Source organism: Chionomys nivalis, chromosome 10 (assembly GCF_950005125.1).
Source record: "Chionomys nivalis chromosome 10, mChiNiv1.1, whole genome shotgun sequence".
Classification (NCBI taxonomy): domain Eukaryota; kingdom Metazoa; phylum Chordata; class Mammalia; order Rodentia; family Cricetidae; genus Chionomys; species Chionomys nivalis.
Window position 1 is genome coordinate 13,240,802 of NC_080095.1, and position 17,253 is coordinate 13,258,054.

At 40.0% G+C, this 17,253-nt stretch overlaps 1 gene segment (V, D, J or C); it reads left to right on the plus strand.

Annotated features, from left to right (window-relative positions):
• The first annotated feature begins 14,702 nt into the window (after positions 1 to 14,702).
• Positions 14,703 to 15,808, plus strand: LOC130882916 (immunoglobulin heavy variable 3-48-like). The segment is given in 3 exon segments: positions 14,703 to 14,790; positions 14,891 to 15,201; positions 15,698 to 15,808. Coding segments are annotated over 3 exon segments (468 nt in total).
• The last annotated feature ends 1,445 nt before the right edge of the window (positions 15,809 to 17,253 follow it).

Here is a 17,253-nt window from a genome sequence, read left to right on the forward strand (position 1 = left end):
TTTGAAGAAAGAAATTGAGGAGGATACCAGAAAATGGAAGGATCTCCCTTGCTCTTGGATTGGGAGGATCAACATAGTAAAAATGGCAATTCTACCAAGGCCAATTTATAGATTCAATGCAATCCCCATTAAAATCCCATCAAAATTCTTCACAGATCTTGAGAGGACATTAATCAACTTTATATGGAAAAACAAAAAACCCAGGATAGCCAAAACAATCTTATATAGTAAAGGATTGTCTGGAGGCATTACCATCCCTGACTTCAAACTCTATTACAGAGCTTCACTATTGAAAACTGCTTGGTATTGGCATAAAAACAGAGAAGTCAATCAATGGAACCGAGTAGAAGACCCTGATTTTTACCCACAAACATATGAACACCTGATTTTTGATAAAGGAGCTAAAAGTATTCAATGGAAGAAAGAAAGCATCTTCAACAAATGGTGCTGGCAGAACTGGTTGTCAACCTGTAGAAGAATGAAAATAGATCCATATCTATCGCCATGCACAAAACTCAAGTTCAAATGGATTAAAAAGGTCAATATCAGTCTGACCACATTGAACCTGATAGAAGAAAAAGTGGGAAGTACTCTACAACACATGGGCACACACAGGTGATCACTTCCTACGTTTATCCCCAGCAGCACAGACATTAAGGGAAACATTGAATAAATGGGACCTCCTGAAAATGAGTAGCTTCTGTAAAGCAAAGGACACTGTCACTAAGACAGAAAGGCAACCCACTGACTGGGAGAAGATCTTCACCAACCCTGCAACAGATAAAGGTCTGATCTCCAAAATATATGATGAATTCAAGAAACTAGACTTTAAAATGCTAATTTACCCAATTAAAAAATGGGGCACTGAACTGAACAGAGAATTCTCAACAGAAGAATTTCAAATGGTCAAAAGACACTTAAGGTCATGCTCAACCTCCTTAGTGATAAGGGAAATGCAAATCAAAACAACTTTGATATACCATCTTACACCTGTCAGAATGGCTAAAATCAAAAACACCAATGATAGCCTTTGTTGGAGAGGTTGTGGAGTAAGGGGCACACTCTTCCATTGCTGGTGGGAATGCAAACTTGTGCAACCACTTTGGAAATCAGTGTGGCAGTTTCTCAGGAAATTTGGGATCAACCTACCCCAAGATCCAGTAATACCACTCTTGGGAATATACCCAAGAGATGCCCTATCATATGACAAAAGTATCTGTTCAACTATGTTCATAGCAGCATTGTTTGTAATAACCAGAACCTGGAAACAACCTAGATGCCCTTCAATGGAGGAATGGATGAAGAAAGTGTGGAATATATACATATTAGAGTACTACTCAGCGATAAAAAAAATGACTTCTCGAATTTTGCATGCAAATGGATGGAAATAGAAAACACTATCCTGAGTTAGGTATCCCAGACCCAAAAAGAGGAACATGGGATGTACTCACTCATAATTGGTTTTTAGTCATAAATAAAGGACATTGAGCATATAATTTGTGATCCTAGAGAAGCTAAATAAGAAAGTGAACCTAAAGAAAAACATATAGTCATCAGCCTGGATAGGGGAAGTAGACAAGATTGTCGGGCAAAAACTGGGCACTTTTGTGTGAGGTGCCATGGGGCTAAGGGGAAATGGGGTGAGAAAATTGAGAAGGGGAGGATGGGAGGAGCTTGGGGGAATTGGATGTTTGGGATATAGTAAGGGTGTATACGGGAGCAGCATATATATCCTAACTAAGGGAGCCATCTTAGGGTTGGCAAGAGACTTGACTCTAGTAGGGCTCACAGGTGTCCAGGGAGATGTCCCCAGCTGGTACCTTGGGCAACTGAGGAGAGGGAACCTGAAATGACCCTATCCTATACTGATGAATATCTTGCATATCACCTTAGAACCTTCATCTGGCGATGGATCAAGATAAAGACAGAGACCCATTCGGAGCAACGGTCTGAGCTCTTAAGGTCCAAATGAGGAGCAGAAGGAGGGAGAACATGAGCAAGGAAGTCAGGACCACGAGGGGTGCACCTACCCACTGTGACAGTGGAACTGATCTATTGGGAGCTCTCCAAGGCCAGCCGGACTGGGACTGAATAAGCATGGGTTGAAACTGGACTCTCTGAACATGGCAGACGATGAAGGCTGATGAGAAGCTAAGGACAATGGCACTAGGTTTCGATCCTAATACATGAACTGGCTTTGTGGGAGCTTAGCCTGTTTGGATGCTCACCTTCCTGGACCTAGATAGAAGTGGGAGGACCTTGGTCTTCCCGCAGGGTAGGGAATTAGGACTGCTCTTCAGAGGGAGGGGGAATGGAGTGGGGGGAGGAGAATGGAGTGGGGATAGGGGAGGGGAGTGGGGGGAGGGGGCATAATGTGGGAGGAGGGGGAGGGAAATGGGAAACAGGGAACAGGTTGAAATTTTAATTAAAAAATAATAAAAATATAAATAAATAAAAGAAAAAATACTTGGCCTGATATGGTAGAACTTTGGTAGTCAGAGAAGATAAAACTGAATTCTGGGAGGAAGAAAGCAGACAGCCGCCATGAAGATGGCACGTCAGATATGCTAAGCTTTTCCTGGTAAGTCACGACCTCATGGTGAACACAGACTAAAAGAAACAGATTAAATCAAGATGTGAGAGTTATCCAATAGGAATCTAGAGCTAATGACCAAGCAGTGTTTTAATTAATACAGTTTCTGAGTGATTATTTTGGGTATAAACCAGCCAGGCAGCAGGGACAAACAAGAGGCTGCCACTCCCTGTAAAAGGAAAGTCCAGTGCCCTCTCTATTACATCCAGGTTGAGCAAGGTATACGTCCAAATAGAGTTGGATTCCAAGAAGTCAATACATTCAGTAGAGACAAGGCCAAGTGTCACTATCAGCAGCCCCTCAGTCTGCCACAACTGTCACCCACATTCAGAAGGACTTTTCCCATGCTCATTCACTCCCAGTTTATGAGTTGGAGTTGGTGAGTTACCATTACCTCAGACAAATTGTCTCAGTGGTTGAACCCCTCATATTATTGAAATTCCATGCCCAAACTCTTACTTCTTCCACTCTTCAGCTTGATCTTGAGATCTCATTCCAGTGCTCCAATGTGGGTCATTTCCACTGTTTCCATCTGTCATTGGACGAAGGTTCTCTTAGGTCCCCTCAGAATTGGAGCAGGCTGTGTAGCAGGGTTCCCCATAGCTCACAGTCCCATGGTCCTTATTCTATGTTTCATTAGCATTGAGCATGTCTGTGAATAAAAGTGGGAACAAAATTTAAAAAAGAAATCTATTGAGGTATTTTCAGCATACTACAATCTCTGATAACTAATGTATATCTTGTGAATAAACACTGGTGAAACCATTGTCCTCTAAGATAGTAACACCTTCATTTCTCTCCTGATGTTCCCATCAATATTACATCATACAAGTTTACTAGTCACTTTGAGGTTTATATACTGAAATATTTAAGTCTCTGGATGATTTCATCTGGCTTTTTCCTACTTAGAGGGATGCTCACTGAAATATTTATAATGAATTTTATAATTTTTATAATTTTCTATGTTCATAGTTTGTTTGCCTTCAGCTTTCCTGATCAAACACCTGTGTCTTCTATGGTGGGGAATCTATGGTATAAATGATCTTTGCTTCCCACTATCTTGAAACTCAGCAGATATTCAAGAAATGCTAATTAGATGTGTTTTTAACAAATTTATAAAACATAAAAATTTATGATTATTGTCATCTGCCTCATCTAGAGATCCTACAATTGTTGTATAGTTCTGGGTTTCCTAGTAACATACCTCCTCCTCCTATGCACTCTTACTGATGGGACTCCCAAATGCCCATCCACTATTCAACCAGTATCTGGTATTTCTCTTCCTGGTACCTTTTTATTTAGCACTGCCCAAATAATAAGCACAGACTATCAAGGGTCCTCCATTTGTGTCACTAAGCCAGCACAACAATACAGTGAATGATTGTGCATATTTTATTCTGTGCACATCTCCACTAAGGAATTCTCTCTCTCTCTCTCTCTCTCTCTCTCTCTCTCTCTCTCTCTCTCTCTCTCTCTCTCTCTCTCTCTCTCTCTCTCTCTCTCTGCATATTTCTCTCTCTCTGTGTGTCTATCTCTCTTTCTCTCTGTCAGTCTGGTTTTTACTGGTCCCTGTGGGACCCTCACCCCTTATTCTCAAAGGGGCAAGAAGAAATTTCCTAGCAGAATATTTTCCCAGGAAGATAGTGGCCTTCCCCTCTCCTACTCAGGAGATTCTGAGCACAAGGTCACTTAGCTCAGCCCAGCCAGCCACCTGGTACAGGCTGATAAAGATGGCCTAACTCAAGAATGGAGGCCTTGCTCTAAAAATGAGGAAAAAGCTGACTTAACAGAATGGGAGGGAGCAAAATTCCTTGTACCTATGCCAAAGCATCTTCAAAGATTCTCTTTGTAGTTATCCCTTTAAAAAACTTACCCCACAGAGGAGATACGACTCCTCTCTACCTTGTTGTAACAGGGATGGAGATGAGTTCCAAACTTGTTTGTATTATGCTGATTAAACCTTGCTTATTACAGTCTGGGCCTCTCTGGTGGTCTCACTCTAGGGGCCGTAAGCTGAATTTATTATCATGGTACTGCAGTGTAGCACCTGTAATAATGTGTATTACACCTTCATTAGCATTATTTTTACTGAGGGTTGCCTTGACAACCCCCTGTATATGACATTTAGCAAAATCTTACTTAAGCATTTTTGGAGTTTTGTTTTGTCTTTAAACCATTCAGTTATTCAGTAGGTACTATTTTTCTTTATTTTAAAAATTATGTACTCTACTTGTATACAATTAAATATGATCACACATCTATGCTATTTCCCCTTCAACCCTCTGCCATATCCTCACCAATGTAAATTTCTCACCACTTCATGACATGTACAAGATCAGTTAATAATGGCGATATGTACATGTGTGTGGAGACAAACATTGCCGCCTAGGAAACTACCAATTACTATAGTCTCAAAAAAGAAGCATTCTTCTTCTCCAGGAATTGTCTACATTCAACAGCTCCTTAGTAAGTGGTAAGTTAAGGGAATAATCTCCACTAGGGTTTTAACTAGCTTGGTCTTATATAGGGCTTAAACATGAAACACCAGCCATTATGATTCATAAATGTGATTACCATGCCCAATAGACAGGATTTCCCAGTTCTGTTCCCCATGGTCCACCTCTTACATTTTTTCTGCCTCCTCTTTCTTTGTGTTCTTTGAGCATAGGGGAAATATGAATAGGACTAGAAAATTTATATGTCAAACAATATAATAAAGATTGAAGTAACAAACACTGCATTTTTGACCAAATTCAGAGCCTAGATTATGTGTGTTTGATGTTATGGCTTCATTTTTTAAGATGTTGGAACTAAAATGAAAACCCTAGGAAGGGAAGACATCTTTTTTTTTAATTTATTTATTTATTATGTATACAATATTCTGTCTGCATGTAAGCCTGCAGGCCAGAAGAGGGCACCAGACCTCATTACAGATGGTTGTGAGCCACCATGTGGTTGCTCGGAATTGAACTCAGGACCTTTGGAAGAGTAGGCAATGTTCTTAACCACTGAGCCATCTCTCCAGCCCAAGGGAAGACATCTTAATTGAGAAACAAAGGGGATGAATAGCAGAGGTACATACATGATGTGAAAGCAAATGTGAACTGTACTGAGAGAAAGGGGATGAGTAGGAAGGAAACAACAGACTTAAAAATTGTTAAATACTTAAAAAAAAGAACAAGGTCAGCCTAAATCTTATTCAAGAGCCCAGGTTAAGCTAATAATATTATCTGGAGAAATAAAAATGAGGCTAACGCAACATAAAGACAGTCATGAGTTGCCTGGTGTAAAGAAGGGAGATGATAATGACAGAGATTTTAAAATAATCAAAGGAGAACATCAGGAGGCAGACAAGTGAGCTTGATGCAAACAGAAATTTGATTACATAGTAGCCACAAAGTGGTAGAGAGACAGTGACAAGACACGTCTTATTGTAAGTGTCCTATTGCCTAAGGACAACATTGTCTCAGAAGTGAGAAAATTCATAAAATTCCAAAATGTTTCCATCACAGTCATGGAGTTCTGCAAACATTACCTGGAGGGTCAGACCCTATCCAGAAGACACACCCCGGAGAAGCCATGTCCAGACCAGACAGTGGGACAGACTGAACTCATGTCACACATACATGAGTGGAACTACTTAATTATACATTTATACAAAGGAGATATGACATCATGGAAAGAAAGCAAATTCTGTGCATATGCACAAAAGAGAAAAAACAGAGGGTGATGAATTCTTAATCAGGAAAGTGTGAATACCAAACTACAACAATGTGTTGATTTCTATAAATGTCATCATTCCAAAATACTTTTATTTGTTCTGAGAAATGCCTTCCCCTGAGATCCAACTCCAGGACTTAGTATAGCAGGAATACATGCAAATAAGGCTTTGTTATGACCATGAAAACCAGGCCTGCTGACCTACAGCTCTGACAGTGGAGACTGGTCCTGGATTCCCAAGTCTCCCCATTCAGTGATCACCACTGAACACAGAACACTCATCATGGACTTGAGGCTCAGCTGGATTTTCATTGTAATTGTGTTGAGAGGTATTTTATAGAGATAAGATGATGTGTGTTGTTTGGAAATGAGAAAGAAAAAATGGCTCCTGGACAGTGTCATCATCAGATTTCTCTTTGCTGTCAGGTATCTATGTAAGATGCCCCTGTTGTAGCCTGGGGGAGACTTAGTACAGCCTTGAAAGTCCCTGAGACTCTCCTATACAGACTCTAGATTCACCTTCAGTGACTACTGAATTAATGGGTTGGTCAGGCCGCAGGGTTGGGGCTGGAGTGGTTAGCATTCATTAATGGTGGTAGTAGTTCAATCTACTATTTTGGCACCATGAAGGGCAAATTCACCTTCTTCAGAAACAATTTCCAGATCACACTGTACCTGTAAATGAGAAGTCAGGGGTCTGAGGACACTACCACATATTACTCTGCAAAGCACACTGTGAGATAACACTACTGTGAGCTCAAACACAAACCTCATTGCAGAATCCTAAGGACCAGGAGTGGGTGCTAAAAGCTCACAGAACTCAGGTTCACAGAACCTCTTCAGAGAGACATAAAATCTGGATGCCTCTGTGTCTTGTCTCCCTCTTCACATAACATTCAGGATTCTCTCTACAGGTGTAGCACATAGTAATTCTTGAAGTGTCTAAATATTTTTTTTCTTTTTTTTTATTCTTTTTTAATTAATATTTCCACCTGCTCCCCGTTTCCCATTTCCCTCCCCTCCTCCCAAATATTGCCCCCTCCCCCACTCCCCTCCCCCTATCCTCACTCCTCTTCTCCACCCCCCACACCATTCCCCCTCCCTTTCGATACTGAAGAGCAGTCCAAATTCTCTGCCCTGCGGGAAGACGAAAGTCTTCTATCTACGTCCAGGAAGGTGAGCGTCTAAACAGGCTAAGCTCCCACAAAGCCAGTTCATGTATTAGGATCGAAACCTAGTGCCATTGTCCTTGGCTTCTCATCAGCCTTCATTGTCTGCCATGCTCAGAGAGTCCAGTTTCAACCCATGCTTATTCAGTCCCAGACGATTCAAATTTCTGTTTTCTAATGTGATATGTGTTTTTTTTAAATTATTTATTAAACTGTTTTCTTCCCATCTCTCTACCTTCCTCCCTCCCCTCTCTGTGTATGTGTGTATTTGTGTACATGGTTGATATGTGATTCATTCATCTATCAGCCTGCACCATATTTTATAAAGAGAAATTCTATCACCTGGCCTGGATCTAACAAATGGCTAGACTGGTGGACCAGTAAGCCCCAGTGATTATTCCACCTGTACATCCCCCAGATCAGATAACTTGGTTGCCATACAGCTCTTTTTTGCAGTCTTGGAGACCTGAATTTATAGTTTAGATCTGAATCAACAGTTTTGCTGTGGAATAATCTGAAGTGCAGAGCTATTTTCCCAGTTTCGTTAAAGTGGCTTTTTAAATTTATGTTATGCTCTGATATCAACAAAATGCAGATAATCACACAAGGTAGAAGTGATTCTGTAGTGACCAGAAAAGATCTGGGAGAAGCTGAAGAACCTAGAGACTGTAAATCCTATACTCAGGGCATCTCATAACCACACATGAGTCCCAAGGACCCTGTGACCTCTGTTTTTCTCCACGATCACTGCAGCATTCACACAGAAGCATATACAAATAATTTAAAATAAAGCATTTATTTAAAAGTTTCTTATTCATTCCTGGGAGATAGCTCAACGGGACAGTTCTGGTGTAGTATATATGAAGCTTTTATTCAAAAAGTACCGTTAATCAAGAGGGGTAAGTGTGTGCTAGCCTGGGAATGGAGTACAGGACCCCTCCAGCTCCTGCTACAGGGGCTTCTCTGTTCCACACTATCATGCCCCCCACATCTGCCCTTTTGTCTGCGAGGTCCTTGGCCCAGCAAGAGTTCCTGCTCCTGTACTGAGGAGACCCATCCTGAGGGGTAAGTTTGTGCCCGACCATCGGAAAGTTCCAGGAACAGAGTACAGGGCACCTCCAGCTCCTGTACCAGGAGCTTCTTTGTTCCATAAAACCCTCCCTCCCACAAGCCTACCCTTTTGTCTACAAGGTCCTTGGCCCACAAGAGTCCCTGCTGCTGCACTAAGAAGATCCATTCAGAGGGGTGAGTGTGTTCCTGCCTGGCCCGCTGGTCCTGGAAACAGAGTACAGGGCCCCTCCAGGTCCTTCTGCAGGGACTTCTTTTTTCAACATGACCCTGCCTCCCTCAAGGCAGCCCTTTTGTCTGCAAGGTCCTTGGCCCAGCAAGAGTCCCTGCTCTTGTACTGAGGAGATCCATCCAAAGGGATAAGTGTGTGCCCACCTAGCTGGACATTCCCAGGAACGGAGTCCAGGCCTCCTCAACAATCCTAAACATTTGTGGCCGTTCAGAGGGTTGTCTCCGGCTACTGGCTTTCTCTAGTTAGCCCATCTCATCTTGCCCCCAAGCACTCCTTTCCATCTACAGGGTCCTTAGATCCACCACCACAGCCTTTGTCAGGGCAGAGGGTATCTGAGAGCCAGCTCCAGTGCTGTGGGTGCTAAGAAAGGGCAGATCAAAAAAATCCCCCTAGTACAGTCACTCACAGCAAAGATTTGACCAAAATGCCAAGACTCTTCTGGCTGCATTTGAAGGAAGAAATAGGCAGGCACCAATGCAAGAATTCCTCCAACAACCTGAAAAGCAACATAACAACACCATAATCCAGTGTACACGCAACAGGAAGACTTGATCACCCAATTCCAGAAGAAGATGAAGAAATATTTAAACGCAACATCATGAAAATAATAGAGGCCCTTAAACAAAATGTGAAAAACTCCTTTAAAGAAATGGAAGAGAAGAGAAAAAAGTTAGAAGAAATTAATAAATCCCTCAAAGATACCCCCAAAAAACTAAGAAAACACTGTCAAACAGGTAATGAAAACCATTCAAGACTTGAAGAACAAAATGAAGGCAATAAAGAAAACACAAACCAAAAGACGCCAGGATATAAAAAATCTGGAAAAACAAACAGGAACTACGAAGTCAAGTATATTCAACAGAATACAAGAGATAGAAGAAAGAATCTCAAAAGCTGAAGATACCATAAAGGAAATAAACTCACCAATCAAAGAAAACAGCAAATCCAACAAGTTCTTAACACAAAACATCCAATAAATCTGGGACACCATGAAAAGACCAAACCTAAGAATAATAGAGATAGAAGAAGGAAAGAATTACAGCTCAAAGGCCCAGAAAATATATTCAACAAAATTATAGAAAAAAAAAACTTTCCCAACATAAAGAAGGATATTCCTATGAAAAGACAAGAAGCAAACAGAACACCAAATAGACTGGATCAAAAAAAAAAAAAAACCCACTCGCCATATAATAGTAAAAACACAAAACATACAGAATAAGAAAAGAATATTAAGAGCTGCAAAGGAAATGGTCAAGTAACATATAAAGATAAACCTATCAGAATTACACCCAACTTCTCTATGGAAACCATGAAAGCAAGAAGGTCTTGGATAGATGTGTTGCAGACACTAAGAGACCATGGATGTGAGCCCAGACTACAATACCCAGCAAAGCTTGCATTCACCATCGATGGAGAAAACAAAATATTCCAGGACAAAAACAGATTTAAACAGTACGTAGCCACAAACCCAGACTTACAGAAAGTACTACAAGGAAATCCAAAACCCAAGGAAGCCAACAATACCCATAATAACACAAACATCTGACAACCCTCCACCAGCACAATCCAAAGAAGGAAAACACAAACACTACCAACAAAAAAAATTAACTGGAATTAACAACTGGTCATTCATATCCCTTAATATCAATGGACTCAATTCACCTATAAAAAGGCACAGGCTAAGAGACTGGATGCAAATTCAGGATCTAAAATTCTGCTGTTTACAAGAAACACACCTCAACCACAAAGATAGACACTACCTCAGAGTAAAGGGTTGGGAAAATGTTTTCCAATCAAAGGGACCTAAGAAACAAGCTGATGTGCTATCCTAATTTCTAAAAAATTGGTTTCAAACTAAAATCATAAGAAAAGTTGGAGGACACTTTATACTCATAACAGGAACAATTCTTTCTGATGAAGCACATTCCTGAATATCTACACCCTTAGGTTCCATTGTTATAATTTCCAGGGTCAGTGTGAGGATCAGCTTACATGGTTGCTCCTGTAAAGGATGAACAGGATAAAGTTTTTAATGAGTTTGTTGGACATAAAATATATCAGAACCAATACCTCTATTCTAATCCCAAGGATTTTACTTTTGAACAAGAATATTGAGAACATTTTATGGACAGCCTGCCAATATTAATTAAAAGATTTCATATATCCACACTAAGGTAAATAAATTATTGAACAAATAGGCACAAGCAAAGTTTTCCCTCTGGAGTAAAAAAGAAGTAACAGTTGTTTATAGAGATGCCCTTGAAATTCTCTTCTCTTCAGTATGTCCTCTGATTGATTCTAGATAATTTATAGAAAAGGAGATACCTAGATGAGACCAGAATAACTGTTATTGTAGCATGAGCCCTGAAAGGGTAGGCAGGATTGATATGTATTTCTCCTAATTTTAAATTATGATGGGATAATGTCACCTTATAGTAAAGTAACAACTAAACAAATTTGAAAAGAGATTTTACAAATCATGTATAGGATTATCTGCAAATAAATTTCCCCAAACTGAGAAGACTCTTTAAAGTGAAGGACACAGTTAATAAGCCAGAAAGGCAGCCTACTGAATGGGAAAAGATCTTCACCAACCTCACTTAAGACAAAGAACTGATTTTCAAAATATATATAAAGAACTCAAGAAATTAGACATTAAATTCAAAATAACCCAATTAAAAATTGGGTACTGAAATAAACAGAGAATTCTGAACAGAAGACTCTCAAATGGCCAAATGATATTTAAGGGAATGTTCAACATCCTTAGTTATCAGGGAAATGCAAATCAAAACAATTCTGAAATACTGTCTTACACCTGTCATAATGGTTAAGATTAAAGACACTAATGATAGCTTATGCTGGAGAGGATGTGGAGTAGGGGAACACTCATCCATTGCTGGGGGGAAGGCAAACTTGTAAAACCATTTGGGAAATCAGTATGGTGGTTTCTCAGAAAATTGGGAATCACCATACCTCAGGATCCAGCAATACCACTCTTGGGCATATACACAAAAGATGATCAATTGTACTACAAAATCATTTGTTCACCTATGTTTATAGCAGCATTATTTGTAATAGTCAGAACCTGCAAACAAATTAAATTCACCTCAGTCGAAGAATGGATAAAGAAAATGTGGCACGTTTACACATTAGAATACTACTCAACAGTAAAAATCAATGTCATTTTGAACTTTGCATGCAAATGGATGGACTTAGAAAACACTATTCTGAGTGAGATAACCCAGACCCAAAAAGATGAATATGGTTTGTACTCACTCATAAGTGGATACTAGCTATAAACAACATTGAGCCTATAGTTCATGATCCTAGAGAGGCTAAGTAATAAGGTGAGCACAAAGGAAAAAAAAATATATATATATATACACCCCTGGAATTTGGAAATGGACAGGATTGACTGTCAGGGTTGGGAGCATGGTGGTGGGGGTAGAGAGAGTGGAGGGGAGGATGAGACGAGAAAGGGAGAGGTGGAGGGTAGAGGAGAACTTGCAGGAATGGAATGGTTGAGTTGGCAGAAAAACAAAGATGAGAGCAAGGAAAGAGATATCTTGATTGAGGGAGCCATTATAGCAGAAACCTGAATCTAGAGAAAACCAAGAAATCAAAAAGAATGACCCCCCCCCCGGATGCTGAGCAATAGAGGAAAGAGGTTCCGAACTTGACTTGCTGTGTAGTCAGTCTGCTGATTATCTTAAATATCACCACAGAGCTTTCATCCAGCAACTGATGGAGGCAGAGGCAGAGACCTACATTGGAGCTCCCAAGTCCAGTTGAATAGTGAAAGGAATTAGAATATGAGCAAGGAGGTCAAGACCTGAAAGATTCAACTACCAAAACAGTTTGCCTAAGCTAATGCAAGCTTACCAACTCCAGCTGAACTGGGAAGGAACAGGAATAGGACAAAACCAGTTCCTCTGAATGGCACTGACATTTGTATGGCTGGGGAAGCCACTAGCATGGCACCAGGATTTATCTCTACTGCATTTACTCCTTTGGTGGATCCTATTCTCTTTGCATGTATACCTTGCTCAGCCTAGATATGGTAGGGAGGACCTTGGACCTTCCACAAGTCAGTGTGCTTTACTCTCTCTGAGGATTAGATGGGGGTATAGGAGGGTATGTGGAGGTAATGGGAGCAGGGAAGGGTGTGGGAACTTGGATTGGTAGTTTTTTTTAAATATTAATAAATTTTAAAAAAACTAAATAAGTGAAGGACCCCACCAGTTCTTAGTTGGATGGAAAGATGGTCCCAGATAAAGTTGCCTACCAAGTTATTTGATATTTACCAGTGTTCCTAAATCATTTGCTTTCTGAATTTATTGTTTTGAGCCTCAGTTATATAGTTTATATTATTTTCCTTTATTCTTTAGGATCTCTACATATGATATTATTTCATCCAGCTCCTCCCAAATCTGGCAAGCATTGGGCCGTATCAACCTTAATTTATTTAAGCACAGTAAGTGCTGCCCATATGTGCATGTATGTGAACCCAGCACGGCAATATTGGAAGCATACCAGTGACCATAAGCTCAAAAAGCAGGGTCTATATCCCTTGTCCAGAAAATACAGTTCCATCGGCTCCTCTGTAAGAAGTAGGGCCAAGGAATTATCAGCCCTATCTATACCAGGCTGGCTTGGCCCTAGTTAGGATTATACAGACAACAGCAGCCATTATGAGTCCACAATTGTGATATCCATGTCATGTCCAGAAGACAGCATGTCGTAGCACCCCTCCCTGTGCTCTGCTCCTTATATTCTTTCCCCATCTTCTTCATCAGTGTTCTCTGAGCCTTGGAGGAACTTGAATGATTTTGAAAATCTTATATCACACAACATATTGAAGATTTGGAGGGACATTTTCTGCCTTACAGAAAATCCAGATTGTGTATTTGAGACTCTGTGTATGTTTTTTTCTGACTTCTGTTTTGTAGGCTCGGAACTAGAATGGAAGTCAAGACAGGAAAAGACATTTTAAGTGAGGGACATGAGGGAAGGAAATGGCACAGGGTAAGACAGAGGTTTTAAATGAAATGTTGGGTGTAGTGAGAAAAAGGGAGTAGAAAGCATGAGAATTCAGTAAAATAAAAACAGAGTCTTCTGACAATACCAAACTGATGCCATAGTTTTGTGTTTTGTTATAAAAATTTATTAGGTTCCCCATTATGCTGATATAAATATGCAGAAACAAAAACTGACATAAACAACATGAAGACAGCCATGTGTTGCCTGGTATCAAGTTGGGAAAAAGAAAGGCACAGTGGAAAGTAGAAAGTGATCATAGGAAAAATTTCAGGATGCCAAAGCTTAAGTGCTGCAAATATAAATATATCTCCATAGCAATCACTGATAGGAAGAAAGACAACCACAAGGAACGTCTCATTTGCAAACTTCCTGGGGGCATAGGACAGCATTTCTCAGAACTGAGGAAAAATCAAAAAAAAAAAAAAAGTCTCAAGTGTTCCTGTCACCGAGAACGAGATATAGGCAGGTGTCACCCTACCCAAATTCCACCTCAGAAAGACGTCATGTCCAGCAGAGACAAAGGAACAGGCAGAGATAATATCTATAAAAACAGAAGTGTGGAGCTTTTCAATATCACATTGATCCTAAAAAAAAAAATGACAGTGTGGAAACAAACATTTTCTATGTATATGGTGAAAAGAGAACTAAGGAGAGTGTAGAGAAGCCGTAAGAAGGAAAATGTGTATACAAAACTATGTTAATGCTTCAATTTCTATAACTGTCATCAGTGTGTTGGATGACTACTGCATTCTGCCCAGGTCCAACTACAGAGCCTGCTATAGCAGGAAGATATGCAAATAAGGCTTCTTTGTGCACATAAAAACTAGGCCTGCCCTGACTCTGCAGTTCTGGCAGAGGAGACCAGCCGTGGATTCCCAAATCCTCCCAGTCAGGGTTCAGCACTGAACACAGGTCACTCACCATGGACTTAGGGCTTATACTGGTTTTCTCTGTCCTTATTTTAAAAGGTAATTCATAAAGATGAGATGCTGTGTATTGTGTGGACATGAAAAAGAGAAAAAATGTCTTCTGTGTCAGTTTTCTAATCAGAATTATTTGTGTTTATAGATGTTCAGTGTGAGGTGCAGTTGCTGGAGTCTGGAGGAGGTTTAGTGCAGCCTGGAAAGTCCCTGCAACTGTCCTGTGCAGCCTCTGGATTCACCTTCAGTGATTATGAAATGCACTGGGTCCGCCAGGCTCTAGGGAAAGGGCTGGGGTGGGTCGCATATATTAGTGAAGGTGGTAGTACCTCCAGGTATACTGATGCTGTGAAGGGCAGGTTCACAATCTCCAGAGACAATGCCAAGAACATTCTGTACCTGGAAATGAGCAATATGAGGTCTGAGGACACAGCCATGTATTACTGTACAAGAGACACAGTGAGTGAATGCTACTGTGAGCTCAGACACAAACACCACTGTGGGGAACACAGGACCAGCAGAGGGCACTGAGAGCACTTAGAGATCTGAGTCACAGAAGAGCCTGCTCAGAGAAGCATGAGGGACTGGATATCTTTGTGGCTGCACTGCCTCTCCATATCACACTTAGGGATTTTCTCCACAGGTATAGTGTGTAGTAATCCTTGAATGTCCAAATGTTTATTCCAATTTCTTTTTTTCTGTTGGTTTATGTGTGTTTATTTATTACAGTGTTTTTCCTTGTTTCCATTTAACTCTTTTTGTCAACCTGTCTCTCTCAGTGTCTCATTCTCTCTCCCTCTCTCTCAAACATTCTCTCTAACTACTCTCCATGTGCATGCACGTATTTGTGTGCTGACATATGATGATCAACAGCCTCTGTCTTCCTCTTTTCAATGTGTGGCAGACACTGTTACTCATATGTGCAGTCTGCTCTCATTTTTAACTTTTAATTCAGGTGTGTGAGTTGAACATGAATAGTGAGATTTCAGAACTTGCTGTGCTTCAACTACACAGCAGTATTGACAAGGTCATGGAGTCCAGAAGCAGAATAGGAGTCATCAGCTGAGGGTGAAATTTCCATCTACTTCTTTTTGTCCTCTTCCTTCTGTTTTCTTTGTTTGGTTTGAATTAGCCACAATACCCCAACATTCTTGAGATCCATGCTCAGTAAATTGATCCTTTACAGAATGAGTTATAAGTGCTGGGCATCAAGAAAGAAGAATTTATGGTTCCCAGTGTATATTTTAGTATTGCATGAATATAGTCTTCAAAAAATATTTTCTGCAGAATAATGTTGTGTTTTAAAAGATTGATCTAGCCTTGTAGCTCTGTGGTAGAGTGCTTTATGGTCATATGAAATGTCTGAAATTTAAATACCAAACTCTTCTAAAAATAGGAATTGATCACTTAGACAAATATCATTTCTTACTTTCAGAAACTTAAATGAGCCATTTTCATGTCTGGAAAATGAATGGAAGTCCCCAGAATAGGAAGTGCAGTTGTAAAGTTGTGGAGAAGGAAGAAGTCTACAGGAGTTTATCTTTTGACTTCCATAACAGGCAGTTCATCTAAGGTCTGCAAATTCCATGACACAGTTCTAAATAACTATAAACCATTAATTCCATGCAGGGTAAGGAAAATGTTTGGATGGCTTGAAAACATAACTGTCTAGACTGTGTGTGCATTGTGTATGGTTTTCACATGTGTCTGAAGGCTAGAGATTGTGTTTATGGGTTCATTTTTATCTTATTTTTGAGACAGGATCTCACAGTAAACCTGGGCCACAAATGTGCAGATAGATTTTTGGCATGACAAGTTTTAGAGAACCTCTACTCACAATCCACTCCAGAGCTGGGAATATAGGATAAACCATCACACCCAGCTTCTAAGATAAGAGTTGTGAATCAAGCTAAGATACTAATACTGGAGGGCAGGCATCTTACAACTGAACCAACTTTGAACCCTGGATATTATCACTATACACAGATAAAAGAATTGTAATATGTAAAAGAAAAAACATGTATTGTAAATAATTTTCAAAAAAGAAAATATATTGCTAATTATGGATTTTTAAACCATTAACTATCTATATGAAAATGAATGACTTGAGTCCAAACCCTTATATGTCCTCATAAATAACCCTTAAAACTCTCCATTATGGAAATCTGGAAATGATGAAATGGGTAGGATCTGCAAAAGAAGGGAAAATGTAAATTATTATCAGAATATACTGTATTGAAAGTTTTTCAAGGTAATAAATTCTTTAATTATTGACAACAGTGCATTTGATGGTAGGGCATGGTGAAATATAGTCTTAATTCATTCAATAGAGAGACACAAGGAAGAAAATTTCTCATAGCTTGGTCTATATGGAAAGTCCCTGCCACCTAAATGACCCTGTCAAAAAGTGAAAAAAGTCATCCCTTCTACCTTTGAATGTGAGAGTGTTTCTTACTGTACCTGGAAGTGGGAATCTCATTCTCATTCTCTATGTGTGTCTCTGTCCATGTG